Source organism: Halichoerus grypus, chromosome 5 (assembly GCF_964656455.1).
Source record: "Halichoerus grypus chromosome 5, mHalGry1.hap1.1, whole genome shotgun sequence".
NCBI classification, from domain to species: domain Eukaryota; kingdom Metazoa; phylum Chordata; class Mammalia; order Carnivora; family Phocidae; genus Halichoerus; species Halichoerus grypus.
This window is the reverse complement of record NC_135716.1, coordinates 176,466,084-176,480,505: the sequence shown is the minus strand read 5'-3', so window position 1 is coordinate 176,480,505 and position 14,422 is coordinate 176,466,084. Positions and strand designations below refer to the sequence as shown.

The following is a 14,422-nucleotide window of genomic DNA, read 5'->3' as shown; positions in this document are numbered from 1 at the left end:
GAGTCTTAAGCAACTGAGCCACCCAGGCACTCGTTGGGGAAGAATTTACATATGTTACCCCCGGGAATCACGAGAGGGGTGACTAGGAACTGCTGCAGGGCCCGGGGCATCCCTCAGACACAAATGGCCTCGCCTCTGGGAATTTGGGGAAGTGATTGGATGAAACAACAAGAAATGCTCTTAGGGGCAAATACGGGGACTAGGGACCCACAGACAACCCCATGTGGTCTTGCTGTCCTTTTTCTCCATAGTGCTCCATGCTGAAAGAAGAGTTAAAGAAGGAAGATGCTCACAAGGAGCAACAGGAAGCCCAAGGGAAAGAGTTAAAACTCTGCAAAATTGTGAGTTGAGTCTCCTCACTGCTAAGTGTCCCCAGAAGGGCTAGACTTTGACCCTCAGCGTTTTCTGGGGGGCCGGGGAGGGGTTCCTTGGACCATTAGATAGCACAAGCTGTGGGGCTTTAATGATTGTTCATTAACCTAGCCTCCTAATTCTTTGAAATGCTGCCTCTAGCCTCAAGGAAGAGATGGCTGAAAATACCGTAGAAAACGCACTCTCCCAGCATTCTCCGGGCAGTGGGCACGTTCCCCCTGGGCCTGGGTGTGGGACACACGGCCCCGGCCCCTGGACCCATGGTGCCCACACTGTCATGTTCCCCTGTCAGAGTTTATCAGAGGCATGGACACGGTTATTAACACAAAATTCTTCTTGAAGTATTTTTGCGGAAATAAACCAACGTTACACCAATTCATAAAAACAAAACAAAAAGAAAAGGTATCATTTGCCTTAGATAGATGATGACTTTGGAAATAAACAATGACAAAAATATGAGCACTCAAATGAAAATGCTCATCGCCTGCACCAGCTGAACCCTCTTCCCCAACAGCAGGCGTGAGTTTCCATATGCTGGGAAGTACAGCGCCTTAGCCACGAGGAGGAGACACGTCTGTTCTCTGTGCCAGGAACATTGCTATTCTCTGCCTCGAAATGGGAAAAAAGAAAAATTTCATTGTTCTGTCCTTCCAAACCGTGTCCATTGTTCATCCAAGCAGCCGTTATTTAGATTGATCTCAAGAAGATACCCCAGGAGAAGAGCTTCTAATGAGTTGATAGATATCTTGTACTGTTTAATCCAGGGTCCATGCTGATTTTCAAAAGAAACTAATCATTTCCCTTTACCCAATTTCCCATACATCAGTTGAAGAAACGTCTACTTTGCCCCACGGATGGAGAATTTTCCCCCAAGGGAAGCAATTAAGCTAATACCAGACTAGGTTTCTGTCTTAATGAACCCAATGAAATGAGCTACAGAGATTCAGAATTTTCAGCCTAGAGGGCAACTCCCACTTCCCATGAGGGAAATTGACTTCCTGTTGTTGAAACTCTTTCAGCAAATCCAAGACATGGAGAAAGAAATGAAGAAGCTCAGGGAGGACCTGAAGAAGAGTTGTACTGAACAGAACATGATCTCTAAAACGCTGCGAGAAAAGAGCAAGGTAAGACAAGGACAGTGTGGCCCAGTGACCGCTCTGGGCCAGGCTCTCTGCGCGCAACATCTCCATGAATCTCACAACGACTCCGTGTGGTCAATACCGGTATTAACCCCACTTGACGGTTGAGAAACCGAAGCTCACAGAGGTAAAGTTCACGCAGATAAAGTAGCTGTACTATTCAGAACCTGAACCCAGGTCTATCTGACTCCAATGCTCTTGTGTGTAACTGCTAGTCTAGACTGACTTCAACTCGTAATTGGTAAAATTTATCCAGAAGAGAATTGATCCATTAAATCAAGTTTGCCAATGACGTTGTTCAAACTTAAATGCCCTTATTGATGTTTTTGGCTATGTGTTCTATCAGTCATTGAAGAGGTATATTTTTTAAAATTTCATCATTGTGCATTTGTGTATTGTTACTTTTAGTATTGCCAACTTTTGCTTTGTATATTTTGAGGCTGTGTTACTAGGTGCCTATAAATTTAGAATTTTAACACTTCTCATTGGAAAAAAAAAAAAAAACCCTTTGATCATCATAAAACATCCCTCTTCATCTCTAATAGTGTTTTCCCCTTAAAGTCTACTTTGTCATTAATATAACTCTGGCAGTGGGGCACCTGGGTGGCTCAGTCGGTGTCCAACTCTTGGTTTTGGCTCAGTCATGATCTCAGGGTCCTGGGATCAAGCCCTACATCAGGCTCTGCGCTCAGTGCAGAGTCTGCTTGTCCCTCTCCATCTCCCTCTGCTTCTCGCTCTCTCTTAAATAAATAAATAAATAAATAAATAAATAAATAAATAAAATCTTTATATATATATAAAACTGGTGGCCACACTGGTTTTTCTTTTGGTTAGAATTTTCATAGCATATCTTGTTCCTACTTTTTCTGTCAATCTTTGTTTTAAGTTTTAGACACATCTCTTCTAAATAGCACATCATCTTTATAAAATCCACTTTGACAATCTTTGTTTTTTAGTCCATTTATATATAAAGTGGTCGCTGGTTTATTGGGGTTTAAATCTACCTTCCTGCTCAGTACCAGCTCTACGATCTGTGTGATGCTCCCTTTTCTTCCTTTCTTGCCCTCTTTTGAGTTAGTGGTTTTCTGTCATTCCATTTTTCTCTTAGCTTGGAAATTCTTTCCTCTTTTACTACTCTTTTAATAATAGCAAGACAATAGCATTCAGCCTTGACTTACCAAAATCCAATAGTAATTGAATTTCTCACTCTTTATTCTTTTAATGGTCAGCCTAATGGCTATAATCTGCATTCTTGACTTACCAAGATCCAACATTAGTTGATAATTATTCACTTCTCCTTGGTAAGGCAATGACCGTAGAACACTAACTTCGCTCATCCCCCTCCAGATTTGTATGCCACTGTTGTCATTTTCTAGACTATTCCTTTTATTTTATTTTATTTTATTTTATTTTTTTAAAGATTTTATTTATTTCTTTGACAGAGAGAGACACAGCGAGAGAGGGAACACAAGCAGGGGGAGTGGGAGAGGGAGAAGCAGGCTTCCCGCTGAGCAGGCAGCCCGATGTGGGGCTCGATCCCAGGACCCTGGGATCATGACCTGAGCCGAAGGCAGACGCTTAACGACTGAGCCACCCAGGCGCCCCTATTTTATTTTATTTTTTATCTTATTTTATTTACTTTGTGTTTTCCTTCAGCATGGATGTGCTGATGACAAATTCTCTCAGATTCTTGCACATGCATCTTTGGAAATGAATATTTAACCTTCATTCTTAAAACACATTTTGACTGAGTATCGAATTCTGCATTGGCGATGACATTCTTCCGGCGCGTTACCCATAGCATCAGGACCATCATTCCCTTGTCTCTCGGGTCCTGTTGTTTCCACTTAGAAGTCATTTAGAAGCCTAACTCTTGTGCCTTTGTGTAATCGGTTTTCCCTGGCCGCTTTTAAGATTTTCTTTTCTCTTCATTTTTAGCAGCTTTATTATGATTTATTTAGGTGTGGATTCATTTTCATTTACCTTGTTTGGCATTCATATGGGCTTCTTGAATCCTTGGCTGGGTGTTTTGCATTAGTGTGGCACTCGGGTGACCTACCACACAGGCAGTGGGGAGCTGCTGAAGGCTTTTGAACAGGGAACTGGTATGATTACATTGTGATCAATAATAATGGTGAAGGGCGCCTGGGTGGCTCGGTCGGTTAAACACCTGCCTTCGGCTCAGGTCATGATCCCGGGGTCCTGGGATCGAGCCCTGCGTCGGGCTCCCTGCTCAGCGGGGAGTCTGCTCCTCCCTCTCCCTCTGCCCTGACCCCCTGCTTGTGCGCTCTCTCTCTCTCTCTCTTTCAATCAAATAAATAAATAAAATCCTGTACAAATAATAATAATAATGGTGAAAACAATAGCTATAATAGCTATAATTTCCCATGTACTAGGCATTATGCCAAACATTTAATCTCTCTCAAACATTTATCCTCTCCATTTTTCAGATGAGGGAATTGAGGCTCTCAGTCACTAGTAGGGCAACCAGCCCATGGCCACACTGTCAGCAGGAGGTGAAGCTAAGACTGGAAGCCAAGCTTGTCTGGCTCCAGTCACTGGGGCACAGCCAGTAGCCTCGCGCGACTCTTCACACTGAAATTAATCAAGATTAGGTGAAATTCAAAATTGAGTTCCTCAGTCACGCCAGCCACATTTCAAGCGCTTGAGACCCAGATGTGGCTACTATTCAGCACAGACGTGGAGCATTTCTATCGCTGCAGAAAGCTCTGTCAGACCGAGCTGCCCCACAGCCTGGTGACTTGCACAGCACCGTGGAGAATGTGCTGGAAGGAAGTAAACGGGAAGGAGGAGGCCACTTTACCCCAGGCCAGAGGTGCCCAGTGTCCGGTGGCGGGGCTCGCCAGGCTAGGGACGGAGACGTGGACTGGATGTGAGGGGGGTTGGAGCCACAGGCTTGGAGATCACCGAGCGTGAGAGACAGAGTGGGCTGGCAGCGCAGGAAGACCCCCAGGGTTGGGGCGGGGAATGAGGGGCTGTTCATTCGATGGGGAGCGTAGCTAAGAGCAGAGTCCGGGCTGGACTTGGCTTTCCCGGCGTATGAGAAAGTCTGCTGAAATAGAAGTGGGAGCATGTTTAGACATGTTTAGGGGGATGTACGCGGAGGAAGCCAAGGCCCAGGGAGGTTGGATGGCTTTGCCAAGGTACCGTCACTACTTAGAGTCCCTGCCACCATGCCACACTGCTCAGAAGAAAGCTCTACGGGGCTCTTCTGGGTCTTTTATTGCTTCTGTGATTCCCCCGCCCCCATCAGCCCCCTAAGAAACAGCTCGTGAAGTTGTTTCAGCACAAAATCCTCACGTTCATTTAGGGGAGTTTGCTTCATTTCCCAATGGTGCCAGAGCCCTGGTTCAACAGGTGCTTGTCCAAAATGTTATTGTTCAGGAAAGAACGGCTCAGCTGCAGGGTCCCATAACAGCCAGCAGGGGGCAGCCTCGAGCACCTGCAAGCTCGCCTCGCCTTGACTACTGACCAAGCAAGGGGGAATAAATGGGCAAGTTTCCCCGCTGTAAACGCCTTCTTTTGAAATCTGCGATTCTTAAAAGACATTGCTTAGCAAGCCCCTAGAGCGGTTTCCACCGGTGAGTGTGCTAAAAGTGGCAATGACAAATCGTTACGATAATAAGCCTAATAATAACATCTACCAAGTACTCACCATGGGCCAGTTCCTAGCGGCATTAGAATGACGCCGCCTGGTGGACGTTCCTGTCCCCGTCTACAGAGTACACCACCTGATGCACGCATAGAGCCCTGGCGCTACTCTAAACATTTTGAATCCCCGCAATAACCCTATGAGGCGTACTAGGATCATCATCCCCATTTGACAGATGAGGACACTGTTCCGAGGTCACACAGCTTGCTGGGGACCTAGAGGGGATCGGAGCCTGAGCCCCGGGGGGCGCAGAGCTCGGCCCTCTCCCCTGGGGGACAGCTCTGGCGAGCCTGCCTCCACCCTGCTCTGGCCTGTGACCCCTGCCACCTGGGCTGCAACCGCCCCTGCCCCCCTGGGACTCCCCCATGGCCATTAGACCTCCTAGAGGAAGTTCTCCGGAGTGCATTATGATCACATTAGTGGCGAGCACATGCTTTCATCGTCATTTCAGGTTGAAGAGAAGCTTCAGGAGGATTCCAGAAGGAAATTGCTCCAGCTACAAGAAATGGGGAACAGAGAGAACCTCATTAAAGTCAATTTGGAAAGGGCAGTAGGTCAGGTAGGCCAGCTCCAGAGCCCCCTTTAGTGGCCCACGTTCCCCATGGGTTTTCTGCACCCAAGCCGCTGGTGGGGATGAGTGAGGACATTGGCCATGGTTGAATTCTCCCTTTTATCCTGGAGGAGAAGCCGAGTGTGGCTTCTGCATCCCAGTGAACACCTCGAACAGGCTTCTCCTGCTGGGAAGCTGCCCACACAAGCAGTTCCCTGTCTGAGACCCAGGCAGCCCATCCCGGCTCCATGCCTGCCCCAATTAACCCCCGGGGCGGCTCCCTCTGGGGAAGTTTGAGCCTCTTGATCCCATGGTGTTTTTAGTACTTTCTTCCTCACATTTTTCGTCTTGACATTTAGCATGATCTCGCTTCCTCTGTTCGCCAGCAGATGTCACAGTCAGTGTCCTTAAGGAAATAAAGTAAGACCCCAGAATGTCAGAGCACTCGCTCGATGGGGAAGTCCCTAGGCAGGGTGGTGAGCAGGCTCTGACTGGGGATGCCATTTCTCTAATACTCTGGCTCCAGGTGGCCCAGTGACCCTTCCTCTTATGTGTGGCACAGATGTGAGGGCCAGAACATGCAAACAAGACTTCACCAAAGGCTAAAGGAGAGCAAACGGGAAGCCAGAATGGGGGCACTGACCCTCCAGAATATGGCCCTCCAAGAGCAACCCACCTTGGACTTCTCCCCAAGGGGCTCTCTCCTGGCAACCACGGACAGCTCCAGGGGACCCAAGAACGTTTTATGTGTATATATGTGTTTGTGCTTTTGTTTTTCTGGGAAGGAGGGTGCACCATGTCGCCCATTGGATTCTCCGAAGGGTCTGTGAGCCACCAAGAAAAGTTAAGAACCACAAGCCTTAAAGGAGCCCTCTATCCCATGAGGCCCAGCTCCCAAAGCCCTTCTGAGCCTTCCCGGGGCAGCGTGACCTGGCTTTGTGAGAGGCACACACAAGTTAAATAATGACGCTGACCATTGGGCAGATCTTAAAGCCCCTTCAACGAATGTCACCCCCAGTGTCATCTCTGCAGGGGGCCAGCACAGAGCAAGGGCAGAGAGCCTGCCAATCTGGGCCTCCCTTTTGCATCTGGACTAGCCCCTCACCCTTCCTGTGCTCTGCAGCCCCCAACACACACCTGATTTGAAGGCATGATCTGTGTCACTTGCCCAAGTACCATGGTCCAGGTAATGGCTCTGGGGAGAAGTCTTTGGGAGGACCCTCAGAGACACTGAGATTCCTCCAGGTCTAGACCCAAGAGACAGAGGATGAGCCCTGTCTCTGCCACCTTCCCATCCCACCCCCCGTATTTCCATGGCCCTGCTCCCTGTCTGAGATTCTGCCCCTCCCCAGGCAAGTGGCTCCAGGACTGAGCCCTAGAACCAGGAGGACCTGTCCCTGAGCCGTGCTGTAGGGTGCCTCTGGTGGTGATGGGGAGCCATCATTCACTGGGGCCTCTCTACATAACCTCTTCCTCTTCCTGGGCTAGTTAGGATGCTCCCCTTGGCTGTGGATCCAGAGGATGGCCTGGAATGCCTCGAGGCACCCCCCAGTCAGCTTTGGGCTGGCTGATTGCAGCGGCATCCTTAGGAGATTCATCATTCCACTGTTGGGTTCCCAGAACTCCACAGTATATAGTAAACCCTGCATATTAGGACCTTTTGATTTTTAAGTTGATTCAGTGGCATTTATGGTCCCTTCAGGGCTCTGTTGTATTTATTTATTTATTATTTTTGTTTTGTTTGTGTGTTTGTGAGTGTGTGTTTGTTTTCTTTTTTCTTTTTCCTTTGTTTATTTTTTTAATTTTCAGGGCTCTCTTTTAGAGTCAATAACCACATTTTGCCAGCGAACCAAAAACTCAGGCCGTGTTGGTAAATTCTCAGAGAAAGTGGGGCTTCTTTGCTTCTCACTTCTCCTGGAACTGGATGCCTTGAACTTGAACTTCTGTGTGCCCTGATTTAATTTAACTGTGCTGTTTCATCGGCCATAATCTGAAAACACCAGCGCCCAGGAGACACTCGATAAAAGCCGGTTGAACCGGAGTAGAGGACCCGGGTTTGTAACAGATGTCTCTGCATACAAGCATCCGATGAATATGTATTGAGCGCCCACTCTGCCGGGCACCGTACCAGGCTCTGGAGAGACAAAGACAATAGACACCGTGTTCAGGACACGTATGGTCGGAGGCCCAGGATGGCAGAAGGGAGCACGTTGTCCTTCTCGCCGGGCACCCGGGCTGATGACACCATTTACTTCGGCTGACAGCCTCAATATTTATTTCACAGTCTGGTGCCAACTTAACAATTATCACAGAGCGCTCCCGGCCCCAGACATCCCACTGGATAATTGGCAGCGAGTGGCTCTTCCGAGGTCACCAGACGTGTGTGCGCTGACCACGTGGGTCGGTTGGGTTGGGCAGGCAGACCGAAAAAGTAATTAAAACCCGCTGTTCTGTTCTCTTCTGTCGGCACTGCCCCTTCCAGCGAGAGGTGAAGATTTTCATGACCCACGATGACCATTAGCAGTGCGCGGAGCCTCCTCACTCCTGGGCCCCCCCGCGCCGCAAGTGCCGCACCCAGGCTTGCAGGGCCCCCTGCCAGCCCCGCTGACTCTGTCGCCTTCCCTTTGTGCTGTAGCTGGAGCATTTCAGAAGTCAAGTCATCAAGGCCACCTACGGACGGGTGAAGCCGTTCCTGGACAAGCCCATCACGGATCAACAGGTTTGTCTCACGTTGTCACTTCCTCCTCCGGGGACCTGGGACTCCAGGCACTGGGAGCATATGCTTCTGTGTTTTGTTGGTGGTACATATTTTTCACACTGTTGCTACACCATAAAGATTTGTTTTGATTTTATGGGATTTCCTGGCTTTTAAAGTAAAAGCCAGTTAAACTCCCTTGAAATGTTTCTGTGAAAATCAAATTAAACCACTCAGGCCTATTTCTGGTCTCCAGACACACACATTTACCCTTCGTTAGCACCTTAAAAAAAGGGGGGGCTGCCTCTCTGTAGATGATGCATTCTCACTTCTTCCTTCCAGGGAAGAGATGGTAATGGGGGTGGACTTCTGGCCATAACGATTGCCTGGTCATTCTTCCGATTTTCTTTTCCAACCCTCTGTGTCCATGCAAATGTGAGAAGACACACCGTGGGCTGCTCTCGTCGGCTGTGGACACTGACCTGCTATTCATGAGCCCACAGCATCAGGCTCCATGTTACAAATCACTGCTACTATGCAGAAGAATCTAGAACAAACTCATGACAACATTACAGACCTTTGGCTCTTAAAAGCCATCTCAGATCCTGGGAGACATGTCCTGGGGACAAGAGCCGATGTCCTTCTCCAGAGCCATCACCAAGACACGTCAGGGCCTCCCTGCTCAGCTGCGGACCCGGGAGCTTGAATTATGCTCCCAGCTCCCCTCCCAGAGCCACACTTTTCTGTAAATCTCTCTCTCCTTTTTCTCACCAGCTAATAGAGAAGATTACCCAGGTCACCGAGGACAACATCAACTTTCAGCAGAAAAAATGGACGCTGCAGAAGGAGACTCAGCTCAGCAATTCCAAACAGGAGGCAATCACGGAGAATGTCGAGAAGCTGAAGGCATCTTTAGAAAGCTGCCAGGTGGCCTCTCTCGGCTTTTTACAAACGCCCCCTTCGTCTCTTTCTTGTGCTGCTGGTTTGGGAAATTGCCCAGGGTTCGTGGAGCAGGTCGGGCAGAAATGCTCTGCTCTCTTTTGTCCTTTTCTCTTGTCGGAGAAATCTGTTTGGGAGCAGAAAACAAAGAGCCTCAAAAAAATGCCTCCAGGTGAATTTGGTGTGGCCAAGGAAAAGAGGCCTGACACACTTCTGGTATTGATTTGGGGAGACCCCAGACCCCAGCAAAAATAAGTAAATAACTAAATAAGTCCCCTGTTATTTCCAGAGAAACCAAAGAAACATCCCGGCTCTTTATTTGCATTATTATTTTTTTTTTTTTGGTCCAGCAGTGGAAAGGCTATTGTTTGGGGGTCTTTTTTTTGTGTGTGCCTCTTTTGCTTTTGACTCTGGAGGAGACGGGTCCAGAAGTCTGCCTGAACCCCCGCGGCTCCCACACCGAAATGGAGCCTTCCAGAGCAGGCAGCTGCTTCTGCTTTCTCTGGAAATAAGCAGCTACTATTTGGAGAGCCCATGCAAACGCTGGCTTGTCAGCACTCTGAAATCAGGAAACCCCACTTTCTGACCAGCTGATGCATTGATCTCAACAGGAATTTTGATGAACAGGAGTCGCCAAACTTGGTTCCCATTGCCGCCAGGTATCCTTGGCAATTTGGCTTTGGAACCGCAGATACCTAAAAGTGGGGTCTCTTTGACCATCCAAAGTCCAAATTAGAGTGCAAAAAAAAAAAAAAAAAGCTGCCCCCCAAAGGAAGGTAAATACAACGGAGCCATCCCAGTGCGTCCAGCATGTGGGCGTCATCTGCCTCAGAGCAAAGGCGAGGGCACTGCTCAGGTGCCATCTCTGGCCACAGGGTCTGGGCGCCCCATGACCTCGTGTCTTTCCAGGCTTGCATGAAAATGTCCTGCTGTAGCAAGGACCTGAAGAAGGAGGTGGACATGCTTCAGACCCTTCAGGTGAGCCCACCTGTTTCAGGGCTCCAGAAGGTGGTGCTGGACATCCTGCGCCTGTCGCTCTCCTGGCTGGAGGAAACGGAGCATCTCCTCCGGGACGTCGGGATCCAGTTATCCAGCTCGGACACAGGTTAATGGCACTTTTTTTTTTTCTCTCACATAGTCCCATGACTCTAAAATGTCGCGTTGAATCTTATCATGGTGGGACATCTGTTGAGGAAGGCTTCTTAGGTATGTGGCCAAGTATTCCCTTCTGCAGACTTTCTTTGAGAAGTGATTTTTTCCTTGGGGGTAAAAAAAAAAAAAAAAAAGTGAGACCTGATTACTGAAGAAAAATGAGACGTGACACAAGCAAAAGGAAGATTAAATCAAAATTATGCTAAATCCTATCTCTCAGAAGCAACTACCAATATATATATATACATATATAATTTTTAATAGACTTTTTTTTAGAGCAGTTTTAAGTTCACAGCAAAACAGAGAGGAAAGTACAGAGCCTTCCCGTGTACCCCCTGCCGCCCCACATGCCCAGGCCCCCCCCCCTCCCGCCGTTATCAGCATCCCCCACCACAGTGGTACATTTGTCACAGTTGGTAACCTACACTGACACATCATTACACCCAGAGACCATGCTTCGCAATTGGGCTCACTCTCGGCATTGCACATTCTGTGGGTTTGAACAAAGGTATCATGGCATGTATCTACCATTATCATACACACAGGAGAGTCTCATTGCCGTAAAAATCCTCTGCTCTCTATCTACTCATCCCTCCCCCAACTTCCAGCTCCTGGCAACTACTGATCTTTTTACTGCCTCCATCGTTCTGCCTTTTCCCGAATGTTACGCTGTTGGAATCATACAATCTTTCAGATTGGCTGCTCTCACTTCATAATATGCATTTATGTTCCCTCCACGTCTTTTCATGACTTGATAGCTCAGTTCTTTTTAGCACTGAATAATTGTCTGGACGGACCACTGAATAATTGTCTGGATAGTTTATTTATCCATCCACCTAGTGAAGGACATCCTGGTTGCTTCCAAGTTTTGGCAATTAGGAGTAAACTACCATCACCACCTGCATGCAGGTTTTTGTGTGGGTATAAGTTTTCAACCCCTTTGTATAAATACCAGAGAGTATGATTGCTAGAGCATGTAGTAAGAGTAGAGTTAGTTTCTAAAGAAACCACCAAACTATCTTCCAGAGGGCCTGCACCAGTTTGCATTCCCACCAGCAATGCACGGGAGTTCCTGTTGCTCCGCATCCTTTGCCAGCATTTGATATTGTCACTACTGTTATAGTTCAGGTGTAACTTCCACAGCATTTTCCCATGGAAATAGCTGTATGATTCTTACCCTCTCTTGCCTCAGTTTCCTTACGTGTAAAATGAGGATAATAAGGAGTACGTACCCCTTAAGGTTGTTGTGAGGATTAAAATGTATTGGTATATGCAAAGTACTTAGAGTTGTATCTGGTACAGAGTAGGCATTGCCTATACATTTTTTTAATTTTTTTTTATCGTGGACATTTAAGTTATTTCCAGTTTTCCATACTTACAGATAACGCTGAAGTGAACGCTATTGAACATACATCTATTCACCTTACATTTGTCATCTTAGAGGTGGAAGGACATTGAACCACTTCCATTCAACAAGGACTTATTGCATGTCTACTAGACATCAGCACTGTGTGGGGCAGAGATGTAGTGGGGCCAGAAACAGGTGGAATCCTGGCCGAGAGTGTATGGGTGTTAGCTGGAAAATTCCTCTAGCTTTATGTACGTTTGAAATTTGCCATATTAAAATAGTGAGGGGAAAACAGGCACTATTCCTGCCCTCAAAGACCTTGTGGTCTGGGGAGGGGGGGGTGGGAACAAATTGAAAAATCACTCACATGTAAAACTTTAAAGGTGACAAGTGCTACAAAGAAGACATGCAGAGCTCTGACCTGGTCAGGGAGGGCAGGGCATTTGCAGGATGCATAGGAGTTATGATGCATAGGAGGTATTTGCCAAAGAGGGGAGGGGAGAAGAAGGGAGGGGAGAGAATTCTGGGCAAAAAGATTTGCATGGTGGTGGGAGGGGAGCATGAAGAACACAAGGGACTGAAAGAAATGGGGATCAGAGGTGGGACAGGGCTGGCAGGGAAGGTCAGCAGGGGCTGTGCCGTGTGGGCTTGCAGGGCCCTTCTAAGAAACTCTGCTTTAACCTAAGGACAGTGAGCCAATGAAAGATTTTAAGTAGGGAACTGATGGAACAGGTTTGCTTTTGGAGATAATCCTCTTGGCTGTGAGTGGAAAATGTCCTGGAAAATGGCCACCACAGAGCACCAGAGAACCAGTTAGGAGGCTGTCACAAGAGATGATGGTAGCTCCAGGGCAGGGGTGGGACAGAGAAAGAGAGAAGTTTCTCAGGCATTTAAGAGGTAAATCAACAGGCCTCGGTAGTGGAATTGGATGTAGTTAGAAGGGAAGTGACAGAGAGAAAGGGGTCTACAGACCTCCAGGTTTCTGGCTTGTGTAAAAGGACAATGCTTCCTTCACTAAAATCCAGAATAAGGAACACTGCATGAAGACCAGGTTTGAAGGAAGTGCCTGTGAGATATTCAAGATGAGGTGCCAAGGATGCAGCTGTCACCCTGTATGTCTAGTCTGGAAATAGACATTAGTGTGGTGTATCTCCAGAACCCAGAAAAGCATGTGCCACATAGTGGGTGCTTAATAAATAACTATGGGAGGGATGGACGGATGAGTGGATGGGTGGATGGATGGTGGGTGGGTAGATGGATGGACGGATGAGTGGATGGGTGGATGGTGGGTGGATGGATGGATGGATAGATGGGGGAATGTATGGATAGATGGGGGGATGGGTGGGTAGATGGTGGGTGGATAGATGGATGGGGGGATGGAAGGGTGGGTGGATGGATGGATGGATGGAAGGATGATTAAAGCCATAGGTGTGAATGCTCTCACTTAGGAAGAAAGTATATGAGGGAGAGAGCCCAGGGCTACACCTTGAGGAACTCTGACATTTTGGAGATTGTTGCTACACCTTGCCAAGTCACCCTTCATAGAATGACTTTGACATTCTTATAGCAATAAATGAGAATAGAGGAGTGATTTTCAACTCTGATTATTCAACATCCCTAGCCATGATTTCTCCAAAGTAGTCCTGAAGGTGGTGTAAAGTTCTTTTAAAAAGAAGGCAAAAGCAAAAACAAAAGCAAGTTTAACTTCTATAACTGCCTGCCCATCATATACAGCACAAAGAGGGGAGCTGGTCTTCTCCGGACCACCCAGTGGCTCCCCAATCCCAGTGTTACTGTGGTAATGTTGGCAATCTTGAGCAAACATGAAATCAGGTAACACATGGATCACAGTGCTAGTTGTTCTTCAAGATTAGAACTAAAACAAAGACCGTCATCTCTATCCTAGCAATAGTGGGGCCAAGCCATGTGTGTACCATCCCCTCCCCATGTCCAAGACCATTTTAGTCATTGTAGCTTATGTCCATAAATCTAGTCATACATGTTTTCATAAAGAAATGTGGATTATAGAGTTAAGTTTCAGGCCAGCAATTCCAGAAAGACTGACAAAGAGTCATTTCAGGCAACATTTCTCAGACCTGCCATCTCAGGCGCAGAGTCCCTCCTATACTAATATGCACTATGGATCTAGAAAAATGGGATAAAGAATGCAGTGTTCCCAAAACATATTTCTCCTTTTTTGCTGTCCTCACCTGCATCTAATATCTTTTGGAATAATGCTCTGTGGAACACCTGTGGGGGAAACACAGACTATATTCTGTAATTACAACTACTTGGTTCAGAGAAGTCAAAGAGGAAGCATGGAGGGTAATAACAGAAAGGTCAGTGAGTAGGGCCCATCCCTCATTCATTCGGCAGGAGAAGTTGATGGCAAAGGTATTTTTCTCTTCCAGTAAAAGCAGTATTATGGCAAGGTCCCAAAAGACTAAAAGAAAGGGATGAGCTAGAGAATTCCCTGTATTCTCTGTGGTAAGTACTACTGTATACCTCATTCCTAACACAGAACCATCTACACACAGATGGCAGCTGCCATGGT

At 47.4% G+C, this 14,422-nt stretch overlaps 1 protein-coding gene across 1 annotated transcript in view; it reads left to right on the top strand.

Moving 5' to 3' along the window:
- FHAD1 (forkhead associated phosphopeptide binding domain 1) overlaps window positions 1-14,422 on the top strand; it is a 124,385-nt gene that overhangs the window by 59,081 nt on the left and 50,882 nt on the right. The window contains exons 9-13 of the mRNA XM_078071797.1: window positions 252-341; window positions 1,392-1,496; window positions 8,370-8,453; window positions 9,204-9,356; window positions 10,278-10,473. Of these exons, the coding sequence (XP_077927923.1) occupies window positions 252-341; window positions 1,392-1,496; window positions 8,370-8,453; window positions 9,204-9,356; window positions 10,278-10,473 (628 nt within the window). The remainder of the gene's footprint in view (window positions 1-251; window positions 342-1,391; window positions 1,497-8,369; window positions 8,454-9,203; window positions 9,357-10,277; window positions 10,474-14,422) is intronic.